Source organism: Cydia fagiglandana, chromosome 13, assembly GCF_963556715.1.
Source record: "Cydia fagiglandana chromosome 13, ilCydFagi1.1, whole genome shotgun sequence".
NCBI classification, from domain to species: Eukaryota; Metazoa; Arthropoda; class Insecta; order Lepidoptera; family Tortricidae; genus Cydia; species Cydia fagiglandana.
This window is the reverse complement of record NC_085944.1, coordinates 11,423,646-11,450,916: the sequence shown is the minus strand read 5'-3', so window position 1 is coordinate 11,450,916 and position 27,271 is coordinate 11,423,646. Positions and strand designations below refer to the sequence as shown.

At 39.4% G+C, this 27,271-nt stretch overlaps 2 protein-coding genes across 3 annotated transcripts in view; one reads left to right on the top strand and one right to left on the bottom strand.

The window, feature by feature from the left end:
- Positions 1–14,058, top strand: part of LOC134670260 (facilitated trehalose transporter Tret1-like) — a 40,666-nt gene extending 26,608 nt beyond the window's left edge. For both annotated transcript variants that reach the window (XM_063528007.1, XM_063528005.1), the window contains exons 4-7: positions 2,453–2,661; positions 5,117–5,383; positions 9,485–9,706; positions 11,844–14,058. In XM_063528007.1, coding sequence (XP_063384077.1) covers positions 2,453–2,661; positions 5,117–5,383; positions 9,485–9,706; positions 11,844–12,374 — 1,229 coding nt within the window. In that variant the 3' untranslated portion in view covers positions 12,375–14,058. The remainder of the gene's footprint in view (positions 1–2,452; positions 2,662–5,116; positions 5,384–9,484; positions 9,707–11,843) is intronic.
- Positions 14,059–14,934: 876 nt separating this feature from the next.
- Positions 14,935–26,334, bottom strand: LOC134670264 (general transcription factor IIH subunit 2). The gene is made up of 9 exons (XM_063528010.1): positions 26,150–26,334; positions 25,811–26,012; positions 23,791–23,930; positions 23,097–23,259; positions 22,474–22,572; positions 21,311–21,474; positions 20,431–20,562; positions 19,202–19,310; positions 14,935–15,083 (listed from the first exon to the last, which is right to left on the bottom strand). The coding sequence occupies exons 1-9, from the start codon at positions 26,209–26,211 to the stop codon at positions 14,952–14,954; spliced, it is 1,203 nt and encodes a 400-aa protein (XP_063384080.1). The 5' UTR covers positions 26,212–26,334; the 3' UTR covers positions 14,935–14,951.
- Positions 26,335–27,271: the final 937 nt, after the last annotated feature.

Below are 27,271 nucleotides of genomic sequence, written 5' to 3'. Positions count from 1 at the left end.
GGCGCACTTGGCGCTTACGCTATTATTAACGCCGTTCCAATATTATTGCGACGCTATGCGACGTAACGTAAGTGCCAGCCGCCATAAAGTACCTTTTGCCATGGAACGTCACATATCTTTACTATATCGTATCTAGTTAATCTCTAATTCATTTCCCAAATCGCGCCGATAGTTAGATACAAGAATACACATTCACCGTTTTTTAATTACATACATAAGTACATAAGAAAGGTGAAATACTGAAAACACGCGTGTAGGTATCTGCCTATAACCGTTACTTTTTGCTATATATAATATAATGAATTGCACGTCTGTTCGAATTCGAAGCAGTCAGTAAGAAATTCAATAAAGCTAGGTTATGCATTCTAGGAGCCAATTCATCGGATGCGATATCTAAATGTATGTCAGTCGCCCGTCGCTTGGGCCAATAAATGTCCCTACATATAATAATAGTTATAACTATAGGTATTTTATACGCTTATTAACAAAATTATGAGGTCCTGAAAAAAGAAATCATAGAGACTAACTCATGTCATGGAGTGAACTTAAACTTTGGATCGGATAGATAAGTATAAGTGCATATGCTACGCTACGCAAAGGAAGTAAACGTGTTTATTAGTATATATGTAAGGAATGTATGTTTGTTTCTTTGTAGCACTCTACTCTATACTCTGTATCTTTAGGTATTTAAATAAAAGTAAACAAACAATGTGTACCTCTATATTTTCGGGTAGTTATAACATTTAATGGTTAACCAACCAAATACAAAAGCGCCTGGATCTGTCACTGAACGGCCTGATTTTAACCTAGATTATTTGATCATGTAATGTTTTCGTCTACCCTCAACTGGCTTAAGGAGCCATTTATATTATTATTAGGATTTGGTTACTTTTATTTAAATACTCAAAGATACAGACGAGATAGAACGCGTGTAAATTACACCATATTAACCACATTAACTCAAAGTCTATTTTATAGCAAAATAAACCTATTTAAATGATTAATTATAACATTTGAAAGAAGCTGAAACCATTTACTCCTAGCATAATCAAACGATTAAATTAAAATTATTCTTTGACATGATAATTCTGTCATTACAATTATGGCTACACGAGTCGTTTCGTGACTAGTTAGCATTTACCTAGCCCGCGTTGTCATTTGTAAGGATGGATGCGATTATTTGCCGCTCCGGATATGGCCGGGCATTAGTTGACAAAGATAAAAACATGCCGTTTTTTGCTACAATGGCAAACTACATCATCGTTTCGCTCCCTCCCATTATGATCTCTCTTACACACATACTGCCGTATTCGAACTTCAAGATATTCACAAGAGACGACACGTACTAGATCCATTCTACGTTATAGTTTAGATATCAACTAGTTCCCTTTTGCAGCGCAATTCGGGCAACCAATGTCACTTTTACGTTAGATAGAGTAAGGATATATATATTAGATGTGAATTGGATCTCTAAGTCATATCCTATGGAAATTGTTCAAGAGTATCTCCAGAATCGCGCAAATGTCAAATTTGACAGATTAGTGGTCGGTTGCACCAAACCGTTCGTATCGTTAAAGAGTTCGCTAAATTTTTATGTATGGAAAGTTTCATAGTGGCGCGCCGGCCCGTCGGCGGTCGGTGCAACTGGCCCTAAATCTTAAACATGTCGTTATCGTATCTTGGTGATGTCTAAAAGATATCTATTTCAAAATCCGAATCAGCCCCCTAATTTGAAATGAGTAAGCTGTAATAACAACTGAAACCAAACAACTTAGCAATTATTTTATTCTACAATCTACACTCATCATCAGCAGACCACGAGTTTTAAATCGTAATACGGCTCTATAACGAGTTTTGATTGTTTTGAAGCCTCGTTGGTACACAAAACACAAACATACCTACACCATATATAGGTTTAGGTTTAGGTTTAAAGAACTTTATTTCTCATAAAGAATTACAAGATTCACTTACATGAGAAAATGTACATGTTAAAACTAAGACTAAGCATACAGTGTACACAAAAAGAAAACATGTTATTCATAGTGGGTAGAAATACATTACAAGATACTTATTACTAAACGCATATATAAACTGCTAAAATAATAACCCTTCCCGTAGGCGGAATAAAAGAGGTGAAAGCTACATATTTAAGCGAAGTTGAAGTCCGCGCGTTGTAGTGACGTAATTATAAATGCACGCAATACGAGTTTCCATCTCAGTCAAATATGTGACGTTCCACGGCAAAAGGTACCTTATGGCGGCCGGCGCTTACGTCGCATAGCGCCGCAATAATATTGGAGCGACGTTAATAATAGCGTAAGCGCCAACCGCCATAAGGTACTTTTACCCGTGGGACGTCACATATTTTTGCAGCATTGTTGAAATTCCATGTTAAGGATTAAGTAATGATTGCTTTTAAGCCTTTGTTCTCTAAATATATTTTTTTTTGCAGCCAGTATTCACTCCGCCGCCACGCCCCTTGGTTCAATGGTCTCCGGTCCCATAATGGAGTTCATCGGTCGGAAGCGCACGCTACAAAGCTGCACGCTACCCCTCATCATAGGGTGGATCATCATAGGCACGTCTATACACAACGGCATGCTGCTGTTTGGCAGAGTGCTCTGTGGCTTCGCTGTTGGAGTCATGGCAGCGCCGTCACAGGTAAGGTTACGCTACGTCTTACGTAGGCGAACAACGCGCGAAAGCGGCGCGGCGCGGCGCGGTGCGGCTAAATCAATCCTTTGATGCCCATAGAAGTGTCCTACGTAAGCGATCTCGTTGCGAACGCGGCGCGGTGCGATTTGCACGCGAATGTCGGGCGGCGCGGCGCGGCGCGGCGCGGCGGCGGCGCGGCGAAACGCGGCACGGAAAAAACAAACCGTTGTTGCGTATGGAAGTGTCCTAGGTGAGCGATTTTAACGCGATGGCGAAGCGGCGCGGCGGCGGCGCGGCGCGGCGCGGATCTGGCGCGATCAATCCATTTGATATTTACACGCGAGTATGACGCGGCTAGAGGCGTGGCGTATATAGAATTTACGGCTTTGATCTGATTAGTCAACTCCCGTTTGATTTCTTTATAGGTTTTTCCTGTATTCTATAGGCACAAAACTAAAAATATTCAAATTCGCGGAAATTGGCATAAAAGACTTAACTCCAGTAGCGTCTATGGCACTTACGACTATTCTGATTTCGCTGTAATAGAGATTCGGCAAAGTAATTATTTTAATGTTTTTTAAGCTAATTGCGAAGTCTACAGCTCACAGAAAAGAGCAACTACTTTTGTTTTTAACCGCCTTAAAAAAACGAGGTTCTCAGTTTGACCTGTATGTATGTATGTATGTTTGTCCGTGTTTTTGATGCGGTTTTCAGTAGGATTTAGAGTGGGAGAAGGAGTGGGAGTGCGAGTGCGAGTGGGTGGGAGTGGGAGTGCGTCCCTATATTACGTGCGCGCAGCAAGATCAACCGATCGTCATAATGAAACAAAAATAAATAAAACGAAATAAAAAAGTAAAATAATAAATAAATCAATTTAAATAAACAAACATAAAAGCAAAATAACTTAATACAATTTCTTTAAAAAAACCGGCTAAGTGCGAGTCAGACTCGCGTTTCTAGGGTTTCGTACATAATTCCGACTCACGCTTGACTTCAAATTTTTAATAGGTTTTCCTGACATCTATAGGTAAAGAACTTTTTTGTATATTTTTTTTCCAAAATTTTAGACCTAGTAGTTTTGGAGATAAAGAGGGGGAATGGTCATTATTTGGCTATTTTCTTAAATAACTTCGAACCTATGTATTTTAAAATTATAAAAACCGGGCAAGTGCACGTCGGACTCGCGCACGAAGGGTTCCGTATCATAATGCAAAAAAAAAACAAAAAAAAAAAGCAAAAAAAAGCAGTCATCCATCCAAGTACTGACCACTCCCAACGTTGCTTAACTTTGGTCAAAAATCACGTTTGTTGTATGGGAGCCCCATTTAAATCTTTATTTAATTCTGTTTTTAGTATTTGTTGTTATAGCGGCAACAGAAATACATCATCTGTGAAAATTTCAACTGTCTAGCTATCACGGTTCGTGAGATACAGCCTGGTGACAGACAGACGGACAGACGGACGGACGGACGGACGGACGGACGGACGGACAGCGAAGTCTTAGTAATAGGGTCCCGTTTTACCCTTTGGGTACGGAACCCTAAAAACATGTCTATCTTTAGGTTACTAATGTACATATGTGTACCAAATTTCAACTTAATTGGTCCAGTAGTTTCCGACAAAATAGGCTGTGACAGACGGACAGACAGACGCACGAGTGATCCTATAAGGGTTCCGTTTTTCCTTTTGAGGTACTTTCAAAAACCCAACCCGCTGAAAAGCACAACATATTTTTCCCTATCCCGTCGTTAAGCCAATTTCTGCCAAAACGTAATTAATGCCTAATAACAAGCAAATTAATAAACACCGGGGTAATTGTGTACTTAGTTTTTGAAGGCGATGCCAAATCAAAATGCCAGTAAACCAAAATTTCAGACAACGAAGAACGCTGCACTTACTTGCATAAAAAGAAATAGTTTACTCATAATTTAAATACGAATTTTCTAATAAACCGTGTCTGTGTGCGGCCAAGGCGGTCGGGAGTGTCTCCCTAGCCGGACAAGGCAGCCGTAAAGTTACAGACTCTACCCTCATTATGAGCTGAATCATCATAGGCACGTCCACATGCAACGACATGCTGCTGTCACAGGCACAGAGAACCCCTGTCTTCGCTGTTAGTATCAGTGGCGCCTTCACAAGTAAGATGCATTTTATAGTCGCTTACGAGTCGTATAATCGTAAGCTAATACTTCAAAAATCTACAAATTTCCTCATACGGCCCATTTGCAACTGCATGCAGGCGTTCAACAGGATGTTCTTTGATTTCGTGTTTGGTGTTATCAGAATAGGTTATTAACAACACTTTTTATCCTTGTATCCTTGTAATATTTCTCATACTTATGTAACTTTACTTGGTTAGAACGAGTTTTAGGTAGGTCTTCTCTTACGGAGCCCACGTCAAATTTATGACAACTCAACTGCGAAAAGAAACTTAATTATAAATTGCCTTCATTGTTCTCAGGTTTACTTGGGCGAAATAGCCGAACCGCGGCTGCGAGGCCTGCTGATCGGAGCGCCATTCGTGGCGTACTCCTTGGGCGTTCTCTACGTTTACGCCCTGGGCGGCGTACTAACATGGCGGTCCGTCGCTCTGCTGTCAATAGTGCTCCCTGGGTTAGCAGTTGTGGCGCTCTGCTTTTCACCCGAGAGCCCTACGTGGCTGGCCAGGCAGGGCCGGTTCCACGATGCCATGGCTGCGATGGCTCGCCTGCGCGGTGATCCTGATATTGTAAGTCCTTTTTGGAAACATTTCATTCTGAAACTCAACAACTAAAGCTCACTTACTTCGTTGTTGTTTCCATATTCAAAACATTTTAGCGTTCAACACAAGAGATCACTATTGTTCTCCACTCCGCTAGCCAATTATACTTAGTAATTTCAATCTACGAAAACGTGCCAATTCTTCTGAATAGAAATTAGACAAAACACAAGAAGTAGGTACCGACTGAGTGATTTGTCCGATCTGTTGACTCGTAACTTTAAATATATTCGCTGCTAACTTGTTTATTGGTATTGAGATTTCAAATATAAATCGACCACTACATTATACTTATGCCTCGTTTAGCCTTTCAAGAACGTTCTCAAAGAATGGTTTAACTGCGATACTAATAATACTTGCATCGTTATGGGTAAATAAGTGTTGTGTTACATGTTTCTTAATAAATCCTTTCAACCACAGTTTATCGCTTTGACATTGTAAGTACCTATTGATTCAACTTCCTCACATTGTACCAACAAATTGTTCCTTTCTATAAAAGGTACTATTTTATTTTGTAGAGGAAATCAGTAAAGTAAATAGAATGGAGTCGATTACAAATACTAGGTAGGTACAGTCAGCAAAGAAAGTGGTTTACCACTTTTCGACTCTATCATCTGATTGATTGAGTCGAAGTCGTTCTTGGCTGACCGTACCTAAGTAAAAGCACTTCAATTTTCTTTATTGCACCGCAAAAAAAAAAATACATAAATAACCCTTTAAATTAAGTATATCTAGGTCAAAGGGTGTTTAATGACAATCTATACAAGGACGTAAAAACTTTACAATAATTAATTTCTATGAAAGAACCTAATACATCTACAACATAAATATAACACCCGTTCGCGTTAGCACTAACATATTCATGTGGACTCGTCAGCGATGTGGTCGATGTAAAGAATGAACTTTAACTTCGAACTGTATGTAATACCAATACCCATTTGTACAAATAACGTTACAGTCAAAGACAATGGTTCTACAGTTGGTATTAGGTTTCTACCTACTTTACAATAATGACACAGTTAGCAACATGGTGTAGGTGACTTTATGTAATTTGCATTTAACATTTATTTTAACAGTTATCCTTATATTTAGCGGTAGGTACCAACCTACATTTGCTTATAATTTTCCTTATGGCTAAGGTCAATTCATTTCTATATTTACCGTGAGATTTATTATTAAAGTACCTACGCACACAATTTTGGGTAGGTGCCTACCTAATACTCTTTCCTCGCCAATACATATTAGGGTCAAAAACATTCTGTGTTCGCGTCTTTCCTGTAGACATACACAAGAGTTAAGGGCTATAAAGGTTAATTTTCTTATTTATTATAATTTTCTTTAGAAAACTAGCGTGTTCGCGCGAACTGTACGTTTTTCTCTCCTGTGGGCAATAGTTAACAGCTTGTGGGCATGTAAGTAATGATTTTATCGTAGTTCTCTAAATAAAAGGAGGACTTTTTCACGTGGATAAGGGTTAAATAAGAAAATTAGCTTGTGGGCATGTAAGTAATGATTTTATCATAGTTCTCTAAATAAAAGGAGGACTTTTTCACGTGGATAAGGGTTAAATAAGAAAATTAACCTTTATAGCCCTTAACTCTTGTGTATGTCTACAGGAAAGACGCGAACACAGAATGTTTTTGACCCATTAAGTAACACGACTGTCGCCTGCGGTATTTCCGGACCGATACGCCCTTCAAACCTTCAAGGGCATACTCCCATCTTAAATGCCGGCAACGCACTTACAACCCCTCTGGTGTTGCGGGTGTCCATGGCCGGCGGTAATCGCTTACCATCAGGCGATCCGTCTGCTTGTTTGCCTTATATATCATTAAAAAAAACTACCGATCTCGTTTTCTGCAGCTGCACACACAAATGTTGTGTGTGCAATGTATCACATGCATTCATTTAGAAAGACGGGCGTTCCGGGCACGTGTAAAAATCCCTTGCATAATTCAGCAGGCACGTTCATAATATACCATTGTTTGTCATGTGATTCCATCAACCGGTACAAATGGTTGTAATGAGCTCAACAACACGACAATCACAATTGATGTTTCGTTTCTCGAACGTACGTTGATGCAACCTCACTGACACAAACGCACTTGTATTTTAATCACTCGAGCTTGTGATTCACAGAGATCTGTTGTTCCCTATCTTTAATAACTTGAGCATAAATATGCCTATTAACTTCTTGTTTATATACCTAAGGTATTTAATTTACATCGTAGGACCAAAGTTTAGCTCATATGACCTGATTTGTATTTTATTGCAATTGTATTTTATGTGCATTCCAAACACAATCTTGTATTGTTGATGAATAAATATGATATGATATGATATGATTCAAAACATTAAACAAACAGTCCACTTAAGTATTTACAGTTCACATGTGCACTTATTTTTAGGACTCGTTTTTTATGATTACTTCACCTGCCTACTCTAGGTTTTCAGGGACGACGATATTAACGAATTGTCATGACAACCCCTACAAAACAACAACCCACGCATTAGCCTAATCTAATAGGGTTAAGAATATTAGGTGCGTACTCCCTGTATTACCAGTGATAGCAACCAGATACCTAATTGAATTCATAGTCACGATTGTTCGTCTACGATTATCATCAAATGAAATTAACTAACAATTTGGTGAAAAATTCTTCTAAAATGTTTTAAAAAATTCAGGTTTATTGTGGGACGCGGTGCCACATTACAATCTATAAATTGTATGTACAAATGACTCATTGTGATTGGCATCTGTATATACAATTTATTAATTCTTCTTAGTACCTATTTAGTTTAGCGCTTCGCATTGTTAGTATTTAATGCTAGACCGAATTCCTGGCAGCCGATTTTTGAATTTTGATCGCTCGGTTTCGCCACTCGTAAATCGGTGGAAAACGGCGAAATGCTAATTTTTGAAATACGAGCGAGCGAAATTTGGAATCAAGTGGTATTGACCACTCGATATCAATTCCATTAGTAGAATTTAAACGCCTAGTAGTGGAGATATCATTTAACACACATATCATTTTATACACGAAATCGAGTGGTCGAATTTCAAAAATCGGCCCCAATAGAATATGACCACGCCATCATGAACTGAAGCAAACATCCACTGAAACGAATTAGTTCGTCACACCGTATCATCTTCCGACTGCTAGCTAATGTTATAAGAATATCTCGTAGGTAGGTAGTAGGTATTTAGATTGTCAAGATATTGCATTGCATTCGTTTGAAGAAAAGTATATTTAGGTACCTAACTCGTGACTCAAAAAACTAGAAGTGTATTCAGATTTTTGTGAATTTATTGCTTTGACCGCTGGCGTCATACCGAGTGTAGGTACCAACACATTTTAAATATGTTTTACTCAATAGTCAATTAAACGGGCGTAAATTGAAGTATTTCGTGTCCCGTCTAAAAAGCCCTGCTTGAGGATTAACGTAACTTTTCGGATATTCCATCGACTTGACAACTTTTATTATTTATTAATTTAGGCACCACCACTTTTTTTCACGTGTTACAGACGTTACGTGACTGAGCATAACGCAATAAGGAGTCATCAAATAATTAATTCATTCATTGAGTACGTAAAATAGCCTTCAACTTGACAACAGGCATAAGAATGATGTAGGTAATGAATTTAATGATAATGAATGTGTCTGCTCAGCTGTCTTCTTCAAAACGAAAACCATTATTTTATACTTTATAGTCCGTTTTTTTTAGCATTAGAAAGAACTTCGCAGAAGTAAGCTTGTGGTTCCAAATCCGGCACTTTTAGCGGTAATAATTTGAAGTAAATTATATGTATTGACCATGCTACATTAGATAATTCAATAATTATCAACAATTAAAGAGCCTGATAAGAAATGCAGGCTTCCTTCTTTGGAGTTCTTTCTAATGCTAAAAAAAACGAACTATAGCGGCCCGCCGTAAATAAAAGCCAGTAAAATTGGAAACAATAGTTTTATTCTTTTGTTTTAAAATCGGATTAATAATAATGCTGTGTTCCGATTAAACATAATTTAAATATTGAAGTTGAGTTTGTAAATTAATAACTTTTTTTACAGGCTCAGCGCGAGCTCCACGAGCTGATATCGGCTCGGGAGAAGGAAAAGGCGAGGGGAGAGCACAGCATAAGATTCTTCGCGACTGTGACCCGCGCCCCGGTGCTGAAACCGCTACTGCTGATCAACTTATTCAACATGCTGCAGATTCTGTCCGGCAGCTATGTGGTCATATTCTACGCGGTGGATATGGTCAGGGACTCGGGCGGTGCGCTCGATCCTCAAGTGAGTAAGACTAGATGATGTGTGACGTGACGTTGAGTAGTTTTTTACAATCTGCGCTCCGGATCACTGTTGTCGCGCGCAAAAATAATTATTACAGTACATATGGTCCTATTTTTCCGCACTAGTGCGTAAAATAGCACTTTTCGTGCGATGTCAAAAGTTTAAAGGGCCATATGTACTGTAAAACGTTGTACGATACACGTGCGAATAGATAATTCGCAACTCGTGTCGAATTTTCTCTTTTACGCACTTGTATCGTAAATAACTATTATGAATGGTAGGTACCTACTGAGTAGGTGCTGATTGAACACGTGAAACAAATCATAACGAATAGGTTTGCACGTGGAAAATTACAGAGAGAAGGTCTAACAAAACCGCTGAAGCGAGCGGAGTGCGCAATATACATCTTTAATTCGACGCTTTCTAATAGGATGGCTAAAAAATAACTGAATTCCAAAAAAAATTGGCTGTTTCATACATTTTGGTTGGTCCATTTTCTATGGGAGGGTAAATTTTATTTTCCTGATTTCGGGGTTGGCCCCATATTAAAAGTTGCTCAGTATAATCCCAAAACCTCCCTGGCAACGGGAATGCAGTTATTTTTTAGCCAGCGTGTATAAGTAAATAAATAGTATTTACTAAATACCTACATGCGACGTAGACCGATGCCTTGTCCAGTAAATATTAATATAATGCCCTGCTACTCCATGTATCAATGTCAATGGCATTCTGAAAATGTTTGGGTCGGTCAGACGTCCCGTCATTTATCATACTTTACTGCGTATCAACTGTATCGAGACATATCGCGACCTTTAAAAATATCAAGTCATTCTCACGTTTTGCGTCAGGGAGACACAGGGCCGGATTAACCCTAAGTCAAAGTAGGCAACTGCCTAGGGGGCCCGCCTCGGCTTGGGGGCCCCGCCTCGGCTAGGGGGCCCCGGCGACTCAGCGCGCACCAAATCAAATTTTGTTCCATAGGCTCAAAATTCATGAGTAAATTTTTTATTATTAGGCCCGATGAAGATCGATACCCGGCCTTTTAACACAGTTTCACAATTTGCGATATTGTCAAAAAATTTCGCGCTCGCTGCGCTCGCGTTTATTTATAGTTCTTTAAATTGACCCTGTATCTACATGTTAGCTTGACTGGTGAATTAATAAAGGTACCTACTCGTAGACCAAGAAAGTGTTAATTATACGTCATAATTTCGTAGAAGTTTTGACGTTTAAAATTGTCTTCATAGTAATTTAAGTAATTTTAATATATGGAAATTCTTTATTATTAGATTGATTCTAATCATGTGGCTCGGCGTTTGGTCTTATGGTCGGGCAATGGCTGTTCAGCCTCTCAAAATATTGACTATTGAGAAAATCAACTTACTACTAGTGAGCTTAGCTTTTAGCCTCGCTTAAAATTGGCCATTAGAGGTAGATAAGAAAGTGGTGCTGAAGCTCTCATCTTTGGTATTCCACTGGGAATTGGCCTTAAGCCTAAAGGGCTCTCCCCACACTTGACGCGACGCGGAATCGGCAAAAACTGATAGAATAAAGCTTTATGTCCACGCAATAAGAGCGAAAAAGACATCGTTCGATTTGGATCGGCTTGGCCGACGCCTGAAGATTGAAATTAAAAACGCAAACTTTTATTTCCCTGTACTGAATGTGCTGTGTGCAGAATTGACTGTAGGGGGCCCTGAGCTTCGCACTGCCTAGGGGCCCCGACATGCTTAATCCGGCCCTGGGGAGACATCAGCTGATATCGATGTTGCAAGCTAGCACAAACGTGTCTAGCACATGTTTTCATCATTTAATCGAGAATTCATCACGGCGATTGACGCATGAAGAAGTGCAAAATATTGCGTAATTTTTTTATTGGTAGGAATTTCGGCAGTCATTGTAGAGAAATAGTCAAATAGACAGTTGCGTTCCCCGTTATTGGTACAAAATCTACTCAGTATAGTTTATAAATAAAATCAGCTGCAAGTTACGTTACAAGTGCAAAGAAATTAGATATGACTTCGCTTCAGCGTGTAACGAAAAATATTATTCCAATCACTACACTGTGATTCTGATTAATCATGACATTGACTTAAAACTTAAAAGTAATACCCAAATACCCCTTTATTTTCCGCAGGTGACCGCCAACGCGAGCGCGCTGGTCCGCCTCTGCGTCACCGTCGTCGCGTGCGCGCTGCTCATGCGCCTGACCCGGCGCGTGCTCGTCATGATCTCGGGCGTCGGCACCGCCGTCTGCACACTCTCCCTCGCCTACGTCCTGTCACAGGGATCAGCAGGCTACGCCGCACCCATCCTCATACTATCCTACGTCGGCTTCAACACCTTAGGCTTCTTCCTCCTCCCTGGCCTAATGATAGGCGAACTCCTCCCTACCAAAGTACGCGGCCTATGCGGCGGCTACATATTCTGTCTCTTCAACGCGGTCCTATTCGGATTCACTAAACTTTACCCGGTCATGAAAGACAAGATTGGCATGACGGGTGTCTTCGGACTTTTCGGCGCATCGTCATCTCTCGCTACTGTAGCCCTATTCCTTTTACTACCAGAGACGAAGGGCAAATCTCTGTTGCAAATTGAACAGTATTATCAGAAACCAAACTTATTGTGGGTGACGAGGAAAAAAGCCACGAATAACCAAGAGGTTTGAATTGCAGTAGAATAATTTGTAGTGTGAAATGTACTTAAGTGAAACTTTGGACCACTGACGATGAAAATATGTATTTTTATTTTTACAAGCATTTTAACTAGGTATGCTGGAGCACTAATATTTTTAATTGATACACAAATTACACAGTCAAAGGCACCTAATATTTATTTTGATACATTTTAGTAAGGAACTGAATATACATTTAATGAAGTCCTCAACTTTACTAGAAGCTGATCTCTGAATTTCAAAATACCATCAATTCATCATACAATGTCTAACCACATAGTATGTTTATACAATATATAGGTACTTAACTACTACCTGATATAGGTAGGTATATGTATAATATCGCGCATTTTTAACTTGTATAGGTATTTTATGAAACAGAAATATTTTGATAACCATATTATCACACACTTGTTAGTTTTATATTATATACAAAGTAAGGCAGCCACTTTGTATCTTATATAATACGACTCTCGGGACGGAGAGATACAATGCCTTTACATTATAATACGTAGGTAATTTAATTTTAAACTCGAATAATAAATTATGTGCTGTTTTGTGATATAATGTAGTTAATTTTATAGTACGTCTCAGATTTCAAGCTTATTTATTAGGTACTTATTGGACTATTTTGACATTTATTCCATTATAAACAATGGTAACATTTTAAGTAAACCTAATTTTCATCTTGTAATTTGCTATCTTAAATTGCATCGGAACCGCAACAATATATTTTCAATACCTAGCTGTATAATGTTAATAACTATTAAATCCTATATCAAGGAAGTACGCTTATACGATGTACTTAAGTACAGTCAGCCGACATGAATTTCTATCCCGACATAGCTACACACAAACATCTATCGGGGAATAGGAAATCTGTGCGGTTGATTGTACGTACAGTCAGCAGCAGAAGTTGCTAAGTGGGCCAGGTCTTCAAAATGATCTTGACGCGACTCTGTTGTAGAGAATAAGAGCGTGTCTAGGTAATTTTGGACACCTCGCCCGCTTAGCAACTTCTGCTGCTGACTACCAGCATCGGTGGACGTTTAGCGTTAGTTTTTTTTGTATTTTTAAGCGTGACGCCGAAGGCCGTGTGCAGTGCTGCACTACGTTTCCTCATTGCGAGATTTTTTATCTGTGATTTAAACTGAATTGTTGTTTGTTAAACAATTTAATGATATAGGCTGCTATATTGTCGCTTAACTGTTTAATGTTGTATGTATATTTATATATTCTATACTTGTTGATTGTAAATGCATTTGAACTTTTTTTACTCTACGTCAAATAAAAAATAAATAATACTTACAAGGAACATTAGTTATATTTTCGATAAATCTCTGCGCTCATCGACGTTCTCGGGCGCGGTAATAATGTATTATCCGTCCTTGTGGTGCAAAACCAAAAAGTTAAAAAAGTCAACTCTATGGCCCAGTTATTATGATCGACTAAAATATTCTAAATCAGCGACTACCATGATCCGACTAACATGTTTATGTCGGTAAAATCATTGTTATACATATATGTATATGTCAAAAACTCACAAATATTTACACCGAAATAAGTATAACGGTTGAGTATTAGTATAGAGTATTGATGTACGTTTGGCAAAAATCTTATAAGCAACATGTTCAGTGCAAGGGCGAATTGTGATATAAATAAACACTTTATAAAAATATACTGTTTTTTTATTTCAATGTTGAATATTTAGTGTTGAATAAATATATACAGACTAAATTATGTCTTCACTTCACTTACGGTCGGCCAGCAGGTGATAGCAATCCCAATAGTAGTCTGATAAACTATTATCATCCCGCGGCCATAGACGGTAACAAACTCGATTTTTTTTGTCGGCGACAAAAGCTGACGAACAAGTGACACACACATGTCCTCACTCCACTCGTGGTCCAGAAGCCACTGATACAAGATTAAACGCCGGGCACACGCTTGAAAAGTCTATGATCGTGGATTGTGACATCCCCAATAACTGCCGAAAGAATTAAACTACACACTAAGGCCAAGCGCGCACCACGAATATTTTTGCGACACGATTTTAGAATCGCGCTGTAATATATCGCAGAAAATTCGCTGCGCGCACTGCGATGAAAAAGTCGACGATTTGTTCATTCTCGACATGGATTTCGTACCAGTCGCTTGTCGTGAAACAATATGCAATCGTTGTATGATTTTGAGTATTTATACCACAAAGGTGATCTCCTTCTATTTCTATAATTAAACGGTCAACATCTAGCGTCTCATCTTGTAACTCCATTTGAGAAGCAGGTTCCGATATGTTGACGCTTGGAGAGCGAAATGCCGACTGAGGTCCAGGGTGCGATTTTATTATCGCAGTGCGCGCAGGGCCATACAACTCCGTATGCTGCAATTCACTTTGCGACAATCGCGTCGCGAGCAGTCGTGGAAAAATGTGACAAATCACAATTTTAAAATCGCTGCAATTTTTTTGTCGCATATGCGCGCACTGCCATATAAACACATACGTTACATTTCTGCGACTAAATTATCGCGCGACAAAAAGTCGTGGTGCGCGCTTGGCCTAACATCCTCGCTTCACTCGTGGTCCGGCAGCCGCTGGTACAAGTGTGGACGCGAGGCGCAAGCAGGACACACGTGCAGTGTGGCCGCGACCGCACTCGCGCACTCCCAGCAATAATGCTCGCGGCAACGCGGGCAGCGGTGCAACTGTACAAAAACAGAAGAATTACTCACTATAAACGGAGGGGCTACCGCGAAAACCGAAATTCGCAAATTGCGGGGATCTTTCTCTTTTACTCCAATGGAGGCGTAATAAGACTGACAGAGAAAAATGTCCGCAATTTGTGAACTTCGATATTCGCGGTTACAGCCCTGAAATAGATGAACTGAAATAACTGAATATATGAAAATACGAGAGTAAAAGTGGCTGGGATCGAAGTAGCGTATTCTGCGTTCGCGGCAGATGCCATAAACACTAGGCCACCCGGTCGCAGCGGTATTGGACGAAATTTCTCGAGTACAGGTATTCATACAATGATTATTAAAGGCGATTAGACGCCCTTTTTGGCTTTAAATTACTCTATCCCCTTATTCACACCACTACTGCATAGAAGGTTCATATTTGTTTGATTAACTATACCCGGACGGACGGAATCAAAGGAATATGGACCTTCTATGCAGTAGTTACATTTCATATTTAAATGGCAGCGTCAATAATCGCTAGCTGGCGACTCGACTGTTAGCTGGTGCAGGTATTGACTGCTTCTAACATTAAAACTTCTGGCCGCGTAGCCAAGATGCCAATCGCTCACGCTCCGTAGCGATCGAAACGCAACTGTCACTGTCCCACTAATATGGAAGAGTGATAGAGAGACATAAAGCTTTTCGTTATCGAAGCGATAGCGATTGTAACCTTGGCTAGGCCGGCAGGATCGACAATAAATGAGCTACGATTGGACTTCATTGAGATAGCGTCGAGTAGATGGAGTTAATATTAATATTTAACAAGTTAACGTATCAGTGAAAGGATAAGGATCAAAGTCAAATGGCGTTCTAACAGTTTTAATCTTCTGTCGAACGATGGCAGTAAATGTACTGTGGTTACATAATTTACCCTGACAATCACTTATGCACTCTATTCTCTTTGGTAGAGGTATATTGAATGAATTGCACTTTCTGTCGTTTTTAACCGACTTCCATTTCATAGAAGGAGGAGGTTTTGTATTCGGCTGTGGCTATTTTTTTTTTCTATGTACGTTCACCGATTACTCCGACATCCGTAGTCCGATTTGAGTAATTCTTTTTTTGTTTGAAAGGAGCTACCTCCGAGTTGGTCCCATTTTAATTTGGCTCTGTTCTGATGATGGGATCCATGAGGAATTGAGGGAACTCCTCAATTCTTAAAGGCACATGCATAGTGATTTGGGTGTTTTCTTAAGCAAGTCGAGCATTTTCTCCCGAAAACCACCACTTTGATGAAGTAGACCTGATGATGATGATTGTTTTGATGATAATGATGATGATTTTAAATGTAGTATGTTCAGCGATTACTCCGGCACCTGTGATCCGATTTGAATAAATCTTTTTTTGTTTGGAAGGAGTTGCCTCCTAGGTGTTTCCATATTATTTTTGGTTCTGGTCTGATGATGGAATCCATGAGGAATTGAGGGAACTCCTCAGTTTTTAAAGGCACGTGTAAAGTGATTTCGGTGTTTTCTAAAGTAACTCGAGCATTTGCTTCCGAACACCGCCAATTTGATGTAGTGCAAGTGTAGCCTTACCACGAGTTTGACATTGACATATTCGCTAAGTTAGCGACGCTAACGTCTTCGTAACTTACTTTTTATGCATCTCGCTCGCACTAATATGCCAGTACGAGCGAGATGCAAAGAAAGTAAGTTACACACACGCTAGCGAATAAATCAATGTCAAACTCTTGGTAAGCTGGTAAGGCTACTGATCGGGGGTTAGGGTTAGGAGTTAAGGGGTCGGGTAATGGTGGTTGAAGGGCTGCTGGTTCAGGGCCGAGGGGTACATGGATCAGGGGTTGATCGGGGGGGTTGAGGGATTGGGTCAGTGGCGGGGCGGAGGATGGATTTAGTGTAGTGACAGGAATTATAATTTCCCAGACGGACTCGAGAAAATTCCTGATTACATATTTATTAAAGTAGATACACGAATTTAGTGTTAATCATGATGTCGTTTTTCATTCATGCGTCGCGCTCTTAACAATGCGTTAAAACTAAAAATGGAAAAATAAAAACTTAAAAAAAAAAAAAACCGACTTCAAAAAGGATGAAATAAAATATTATCCTTTTTAAGTCTATGCGTTACCAACTGATATGTTTGAAGTCGGTGCCAAGCCAAGTAGTAACAATACCCGTCAAAAATAATCAGCTTTATGACTATAAATCCCATTAGAACTGTACTAATAACTAATTATAAATGTGTAAGTAATTCTGTCTGCCTCTTTGTCGCCTTTTCATGGCTAAACAACTGAACCGCTTTAGGTGAAATTTGGCAAGAAAGTAAATTCCTTGAATTGTTTTATATTTTGAAATGTAGTCCTCTGAATAAGGGACGGGAAATAACTTATTCAGTCCCAATCCCACGCTTGCGTGCCGACAAACATGGTACGGACTGTGCCAAGAAGGTTTGATCGTGTGTTCTTAGGTACAATCGACGTCAAAAATATGTTTACACTTTTGCACCTTACTCCTTTGTTATAAGACGAAAAGTGTAAACATATTTTTAACGTCGACTGTACCTACAGAAAGTATGTTCATTGTCGTCGTGTAAGGCAATCCAACGTAGGTACATCCTTATCGAATCGCACCAAAATCATGGTATGCTTCAAAAGTTGGCTTGGCACCGACTTCAAACATATCAGTTGGTAACGCATAGACTTAAAAAGGATAATATTTTATTTCATCCTTTTTGAAGTCGGTTTTCTTTTTTTTGTAAAAAGTTTTTATATTTTTAACATTAAGATGCGCAATAACGAATATTACATCGATTTATCTATACCTCTCCACGTGTAATTTCTCGTAGGTATGTAAATAAATGAATGTGCTAATTATTAATTAAATTCGATAATATGCTAATAATGCAAATAAGTTGTATTACATGCTGAACAAACTGTGTACGCAGGTGATGTTGGAACTTTAACATCTGTCCTATTATTTCTATTATAATGTAGTTTTTTAGTTAATAATAGAAACGTAATGAGCACGTGTAACTGAAGTTACTGAAGGTTTTCCACCGATACACGTGTCGCCTATTGTAATTTATTACCAGTGTTGTGATATTATATAACTTGATTTATTGTATTTTCTCCAGTAGCCGACATCTCTTCATCTCTCCGTGTTCATGCGAAATAAGATCATTCTGAATTATATTTATAGACTAGATCGTTTATTGCTTTCATTTGTTTATTTCATGTCCGTAGATCCGGGCTCGGAAACCGTTCTCATTTGTCAAACCGTTTTTTTTCATTCGCCCGGGAACGAAAAGGATTTCGATTCCGTTTGCGGTTACCGGTTAAAGAACTGTTCTTTTGAGATAACGGTTTATGCCATATACGTTCTCATTTCGTTCTCGAGGAACGAAATTAACCGGTTAAATTGAAAATATCGAAGCGAGATAGAACGAGTAAGTATTGCTATCTCTTTCACGTATGATAACGAGTTTAACCGAGAGTCTCCGAAAGCCAAGATTAACCGGTATTATATCGTAAAGTTCCGTTCCCTCTTCTTACCGGTTAGGAGAGCGAACGTAATTTGTTGGTTCGCGTTCCATCAATTAACCGGTTTTTAATGAACGAAATAATATACCGGTTTCGGAACGATATTAACAGGTCAATACCGGATCCGAGCCCTGACGTAGATAAATATTTTTACAGTAACAGACCTTAGTAACAAACTTGGTATGTACGACCATGATTATATGTAGAAACACGCAGAATCTATCGGAATAACCCAAATACAGATACAGATAATCACAGAAGAAATAATAGTGCTACTGTACAGAGAGAACACTTCCTACAAACCCGAAGTTTGACAGCGGTTCAGGGTCGAATCATGCTATCCCTTTCTAATATATGGCACTATCCCTTTCGGCTATTTAGGGTTGTCAAAATTCAAGTGATTATCAAGTGAAGTCAAGTGGTGCCAACCCTAATAATTGCTCGGAGCAATGCTGAGCCGAACGGAGCCCAATTCGACCGAAGTCAGGAGTGTCTCGCCACTGCCCAGATACAGATAGTATACAAACTAAATTAAACCAGTATTAACCAGTTTTAATTTGAACGTTCGTCGTTTACTTACTTCTTTATCCAGTTCCACAAAAGGCCTTAAACACCCAAAACAGTACTGAGCTTGGCCTTCGTTTGGTATTTCTTCATACGGCTCCACAGGGAACAGGTGGTGGTAAGATCTGCAACAAATGTTGTTAGCTATTCAACTGTCTGTAGACTTGATACAGGAGCGCCGCGACAGTATCTTGCCCGCGAGATAAGACTCCCGTCCCTATCTAATTAATACAATTAGAAAAAGACAGGTAATTTATCTCGCGGGCGAGATACTGTGGCAGTCGCGGCCGTACTCCATTTAAGTTATTATTATAGTTCGTTTTATTAAGCATTCGAAATAAGGTAAACAATCTTAATGTGTCTTTCAATTGAAAAACAGATTTTAAAAATAAGTTACGGCAAATATGTAACAGTTATGAATGTAACACGATCATTTATATTGTTCTGCTTTCACAAGTAATAGTTACTGATTTTTAAAAAGCGTTTTTCAATTAAAAGTCATGTCTTCCTCAAGTTCTCAGTTCTCAAGTTCTTTCTAATGCAAAAAAACGAACTATAAAGTCTAGCTCGTCTAACTCGTTCCGTCCGACACCGCGCGGGCAAGGAGCAGTATTTTCTGCGACATTGCGGACAGAGGTTGCCTTCCGTGCATACAGCCTTTGCCCTCTTCTAGATTAGGTCTTACCTGACTAGATGTGGCGCTGACGCCAACGTGAGGCCGCAATTAAGCACAGAGTGGGCAAAGAGCAGTATTTGTTGCGACAATGCGGGCAGAGGTTGCCTTCCGTGCATACAGCCTTTGCCCTCTTCTAGATTAGGTCTTACCTGACTAGATGTGGCGCTGACGCCAACGTGAGGCCGCAATCCGGCACAGAGTGGGCAAAGAGCAGTATTTGTTGCGACAATGCGGACAGAGGTTGCCTTCCGTGCATACAGCCTTTGCCCTCTTCTAGATTAGGTCTTACCTGACTAGATGTGGCGCTGACGCCAACGTGAGGCCGCAATCCGGCACAGAGTGGGCAAAGAGCAGTATTTGTTGCGACAATGCGGGCAGAGGTGGCCTTCCGAGCATACAGCCTTTGCCCTCTTCTAGATTAGGTCTTACCTGACTAGATGTGGCGCTGACGCCAACGTGAGGCCGCAATCCGGCACAGAGTGGGCAAAGAGCAGTATTTGTTGCGACAATGCGGGCAGAGGTGGCCTTCCGTGCCTACAACCTTTGCCCTCTTCTAGATTAGGTCTTACCTGGCTAGATGTGGCGCTGACGCCAACGTGAGGCCGCAAGTCCGGCACTGCGCCGGCAGAGAGCAGTATTTGCTGCGACACTGCGGGCAGAGGTGCCCTTCTGTGCCTACGCCTTCGCCCTCTTCCAAGTGACTGAAAAAAAGAAACAATTTACAAAATGTACGAAAAACTAGGTACAAAATTGGGTCAGGTTTTGTAAAGCGTTAAGCTTAATAATTGATATCAGACATTACAGCCATCATGTTTAAGATCCTTCTAAATGCACAAAATTGCTCTATTACGACTCGGCCACGACATAACGCGACTGTCGGCGGCGGCAACCATAGGTGGGATCGCTGTGTCTCGCTCCAACCTATGGATGCCGCCGCCGCCGCCAGTCGTGCAATGTCGTACCTGAGACGTTAACTATATTCAATATTTAGGGAGGGTTGCACCAAACCGTGTGTTAAGTGTAAAGCGTTCGCAAAATTTTAATATATGTAAAAATTCATTAGTAAATCGCTGTGTGACATTGATCAGTCTGTCAGGCGTCGTTGGTGGGACTGGCCCTTAGGGTCGGTTACACCAAACTGTTCGTATCGTTAAAGAGTACGCTAAATTTTTATGTAAGGAAAGTTTCATATTAAAGCGCCGGGGCGCGCCGGCTGACGTTGATCAGTCTGTCAAATGTGGTTGGTGCAACAGGCCCTTAGACTCCTGAACTTAGGGTCGGTTTCACCAAACTGTTCGTATCGTTAAAGAGTTCGCAAAATTTTGTATGTATGGAAAGTTTCATAGTAAAGCGCCGGGGCGCGCCGGCCGACGTTGGTCAGTCTGTCAAATGTGGTTGGTGCAACTGGCCCTTAGCCACTTGTGTATTAAAACAGGTACAGGTACTGACCACATGCACTGCGTCACAGGCGGGGGGGCGCTGTTGTCCTGCTCCGAAGGCGGGGCGTGAGGGAAGCCCATCTTGACGAGCCCCGCGTCCAGGCTGCGCGCGCGCGCCGGCGGCGCCGTGCACTCCAGCAGCAGGCTGCGGTAGTGGACGTCGTCCAGTATCACCTGAATACCATTCATTACTCATTGGGGTCCCTTTGTTTCCCATAAAATTTTAAGTCATAATGTATTGTTTGTCATAAAACTGAAACCGTTAACTTTTCAGGATTTTCGTAAGGTTATTCTATAGATGGGTTAGGTTAGGTTTGTTTTTATGGCAATCCTGAAAAGTTACGCGTTTCTAAGTAAAACCACTTATGGGTAACGAAAATTCGGACAAACAATACATTATGACTCAAAACTATTTGGGAACCAATAGAGACCCATTACTCATTATTAGCCTACGTCCCATTCCTGCGCACAGGCCATCTCTCGCAAGAGGGTTCTGGGCCGCATTTTTCCAGACAGGAAGCTAGGATATTTTTTCATCAATAATTGTTTCTGTGAGCGCCAATTTCGCTCGTAATTTCGGCACAATTCCAAGTCAAAATGCGAACTACAGTAGTAACAGTGACATCGTGCGCAACTAGCAAATCCAAAAGAGGGTAAATTGCTATGGTGTGTAGGTAGACCACGAGTAACCTCTTGGCCGAGTATAAGAATGATTTTTTTTTGCTCTATACAGCACACCCGTTTGAGCGAACAAGTTTTGACCACCGCACATATAAAGGTTAAGACTCCCAGCATAACTCTAGACAGGGCTCGGAACCGGTATTTTTTAAAAACCCCGAAATAGCCCAATATTTTGAATTATTTTATGCTCTATACGTAGGACTGAATCATGCATTTAGGTAACAACTTCGTATTATTAGATTGTCCCATTAAAAATGAAATAATAAATCAAAGAACGAAAACGAACGTAATAATACCGGTATTTTTGTATGGAGCAAATACCGGTTTCCGACCCCTGCTCTGAGAAGACGGCATGAACAATTCTGCTGAAATATTAGAAACTCACAAAGACAAACACACATGGTATATACCCCGTTTTTGTAGAAGTTAAAAATGTTACAATGTAATTGACAATTTGACCTTGTTAGCTTGAAATCCTATGGTTTTACTTACCCCATATTCGCCTCCAGTATCTTGACACAACTTTTTGCAGATCCTGACTTCAGCTGCCAATCCTATTACACTACACCTGATACCGTCGGTCTTGAGACTCTGTAATAACAACCATTTAGCAAAATATCATTTAAGAGAAATAAGTAATATTTAGGATTTAATGCCAGATAAGATACTGGATGAGGGTTGCTGCAGACAGAGCCCAATGGAGTCAGTTGGAGGAGGCCTATGCCTAACGGCACACCGAACTGAGGGATATATTATAATAAAAACTAAAATTGTTATTTATATTGTTCGGAATAAATGGCTTTATTATATTATTATACCAAATAAAAGTGTAAATCAAAATAATACATATGGAAAGTTACTGACACTCAAAATCTATCTCAAAACCAGCTGCCATTGGAACCGCAATGCTGAGTGATGAGGAACAAAAATCTTGTTTCAGAAGTTTGTGATTGTGTGGTCTTAATGGGGCATATTTACCCTAGGGCAATCCGGTCGATACGTATTGGCCCGGGGCGCCAAATTTCAACATACGCCCCTTTTTATCTTTCTTGTCTATTACTTGTACTAACACTTGGCACTTAACATTAAAACCTGAACATATAGTCCCAACATACCTGTATAGTTGTAGTTATGTCCCCCGGATCACAAGTAGTGAGCGAGGCAAATAACACGAGAAGTTCTCTTGAAGCATGCCCAGGAAGAGGCTTGAGGACTCGACTTGCGAACTCCAATGTATTCTGCAGTGAGGGCTCACCAGTCAGGGCTATATTTGACAAGCTGAGGAAAGGAATGTTATTGAAAAAGTAACATTTTCAGAAATATGATTATTTTTGCATTGTTAGACCCACATTAATTTTTCAATAAGATGTCAACTCAAAATATTGAAACTAAAAGTTGACATTTTATTGCAAAATGGATGTGGGATGACTCATTTTTGCTAAACACCATCCTGTTAAGATTATATAAAAAGAAAAGAGATGTTATTGGGAATAAATATCTTAAACAACATATTTTTTCATATCATTAACTTACTTAGTCAGACTGGGGTGTTCTGTTGACATGTTTGCTGCGGTAATGGGTTGATTCGGCAGATTTAGTATGTTAACAAATTGCCACAGTGGAAAGAGTAATAGACAACTAGTAGAAAGGTTAAAGGTTTTCAATAAGTATATCTTACTTTTAAGCCGCGCTGAAGGAGCTGGGAGCTGGAGGAGGCCGCGCTGGACCACGAAAAATAGAAATCCCTTCTGAGAGCCCTATGTCCCTGATGAGGGATAACAGGATATCATCATCATCATTATATCTTACCCTTGTACAGCCTTTATGTGTTTTCTAACATTCCCTGACATTTCAGTCAGTCTCTCTGCTCTCTTGTTCTTCATCAGCACCAGACCCAGTTGACTCAAGGGGTTTTGGTCAAAGAATTCTTCTATAAATCTCTCTAACAACTGAAAAAGGCACAGAATATCAATATCACATTCAAAGAATAAAGAAAAACATATACTTGCTAAATAATTAATAATACAGTGCCAGCCACTTGAATAGCCTCACCCACCAAAATTAATATTTCTCATAGTAATATAAAAAGGAGATATACATTAAACATTAAATATGAAATAAAACAAGAAGCCTTGTAATAGTACATAAAATATTTATTGTTATCTAATCAAAGTTTTAAGAAATAACGTCAAACAAATAATTGGCCCTTCCACTTGAATAGCCTCACATGCTAAAGGATACTTTTTAGTTATTAAAACTCTTTCGTTTAATATTTTGTATACCTTCCATTAGACCTTATTAATTCGAAAATGTGATTAGGTAGTGATTCATATAAAGAATGTATGTAATTAACGTCCACAGAATCCCAAAAAGTGTAAATATCTTGAATCAGTTCTTCTTTATTACTAAACTGTCTTCCGTTGTAATAAACTTGCCGAGACAGCCAACCCCAGGCATTCTCCATGATGTTCAGATCAGGAGACAAGGATGGCCAATCTAGAACTTCAATCTGGTTTTCTTCAAACGACTTTGTAACTATGGCTGACGTGTGTATGGGAGCATTATCATGCTGAAAAAACATTTTTTTTCTACTTATTACTTTTCTGATCTTACTTTTTGTTTCTTTTAATAAATTTAAATACTTTTCAGCATTTAGTCTTCCATCTACCATAATTAAATCAACAGTACCATAGTAAGAAATTGCTCCCCAAACCATCACCGATCCGAGAGTTGAGTGATGACGTCATAGTACTTTCGGATCTTTCCTTAGGTCATGAAAATAATATTTAAATCCATCTGGACCATCTAGATTAAACTTTTTCTCATCACTAAAAATCACATTTCGCCACTCGGTTTTCCAGCATATGTACTTTTTGACAAAAGACAGTCGATCCGCCACATGTTGTTCGCGCAAAGGAGGTTTACTCATGATTTTTTTCGTTTGAGGTGAGATGATGTTCTAATAATTCGTGGAACTGTAGAGAGAGATATTCTAGTATTTATTTCACTAGCTATCTGCCTGGCGGTCTTGGTGAAATTTGAAGCAGAGCGTAAAATAAGTCGACGTTCACGATCCATAGTGGCAAATTTTGTGCGTCCTTTATACTGGTGGCCGTAATTTTCCTTATTCTTGACATAATTATTAATAACTTTAGGGCTGCGACCTATTTTTTTAGCTATCTCACGATGGGATAATTTATGAGTTAAATAAAAATTAACCTTTTCAATTTCTAAACTTGTAAGTTTTTGCCACGTCCTATAGTCACAAAAACATTGTGTTTATCGCGTTACTGCAGGTACTTAATAGAATGCCTTCTGTATTATCTAATCATAATAAAATAAATTTGAAAGCGAAACATAAATGCACGGTTTGGACAATTATGTTACACTGAGGCTATTCATGTGGACGACCCGTATTAGCTCTTGCGTCCACGACGTTTCGCGCGCAGACAAGTTCGGACTTGCGAATGTGTCGTTCGATAAACGTCAGGGCGTACAATTCAAATTTAAGATATATTGATAAAAATTATCACGTATAATTATAATACTCACAATATATAGGTGAGGCTATTTAAGTGGTTGGCACTGTATTATATAGGTACCTAGTCAACACTAATGTAACTATGGTTTATGAGTAAAATTTAAAATTGATAATGAAAGTCATGAAGGGGGAGGCCTATGTTCAACAGTGGACGTCTTATGGCTGAGATGATGATGATGATGATGAATCAAAGTCATGCTGCCAAGTGTACGAAAGAATGTGTGTGTGTGTGTTTTGTGTAGGAGTGTATGCATGTGAATAAGAGGAAAATAGAAAATGATGACATACCTTTAGTGTGCAAAGGAATCTAGTAGGCTTTATGTCCTGGCAGCTCATCGCCTCAGAGCAGTCCACGGCTACCAGAAGATGCCGCATCATGCCAAGCCTGACGGGTCCTTTGCGCGGCGCCGCTGCCTTCCGAGCCGCCTTTTGGGCGAACTCCGCCACCAGGCCTTCCACCAAACCATCCTCATCTTCTTTGATTGCCTCCCTATATTAAAAGATTTGGTTGAATTGGCATATTCAAAAACAAAAATAATAGTATGCTTATAGAATACAAAATATAACCTCAATTCAGGAGAACTATCATAAACATTATCATTATAGAGAGTTAGGATAGCTACTTACCAGGTTTTCTCATAGCCGGTTTCCCAACGATACTCTTTTGGATCCACTTCGTCGTCTGCCATTGTTATGGTCTGAAGTTTTTGATAAGATTTAGGCAAGTGTTTAACAACAATGAATTAGGTTATCAGAATTTATAACAACACTGAACAGGAATCTAACATGTATCAAAACGTTCAAATAAAACAATTTAGTTGTCCTTTATATACTTCAATACTATTTAATTGAAATACACATAAAACACAAAAAAAGTATTCAAGTACATGAGTATTACCCAGTACTAAAACGTAGTGATTATACCTATGCTCTTTGACGCAAGTAAGCGAATAACTTTTAGAACTGTCAGTGTCAGATATGTGTCAATTTGACAAGCAGCTTTTTTTACTTCTATACTGTATTAGGCTAAAGCAATAATGTATACAGCCTTATGTTAAGTATTTACTGATTTTACTTTTACCAAAAAGCTGAATTGAAGTATAGATGGTCAAGCAAATCTTGTCAGTAGAAAAAGGCGTGAAATTCAAATTTTCTATGAAACAATATCCCTTCGCGCCTACTTTTTTCAAATTTGCCGCCTTTTTCTACTGACAAGATCTGCTTGACCAACTTTATAAGGCCTCAATAGCACGACAGCTTTTTCAACGCGCGTTTAAAAACCGCTTGAATCTGTCCACACTCTAAATTCGACTTAACGACCAAGGTTTAAAGTCGAAAATCCAAATGAAATTTGTGGAAAATTACGTCCGTGTGCGGCCAGGGAGGCGTCCTCTCACTTTACAGCAAATCGCATGCGATTTTGAATGTTACATTGCTAGCATACTTACTTTACTCTTTGTTGCCAGCTATGTGGGTTCAAGTGGTTCAACAAAATTAGATTTTCGCACGCGATCTAGGCAAGTTGAATAGAAACTATTAAAGCAACTTATAAAATGTTGAATGTTCTCCGACTACCTTCGCGAACCGTTTATTTATCCCATGTCTATCCTTACGCCAATTTTTTTACCTACAAGACCCAATAAATTAATTTTAACGTTATAAAAAAATATGTATATTTATGCTAAAACATAAAATCCATGGCTAAAAACAGGATTTTTGGGAAAGGTAGAGTAGGGAAGAATACTACAA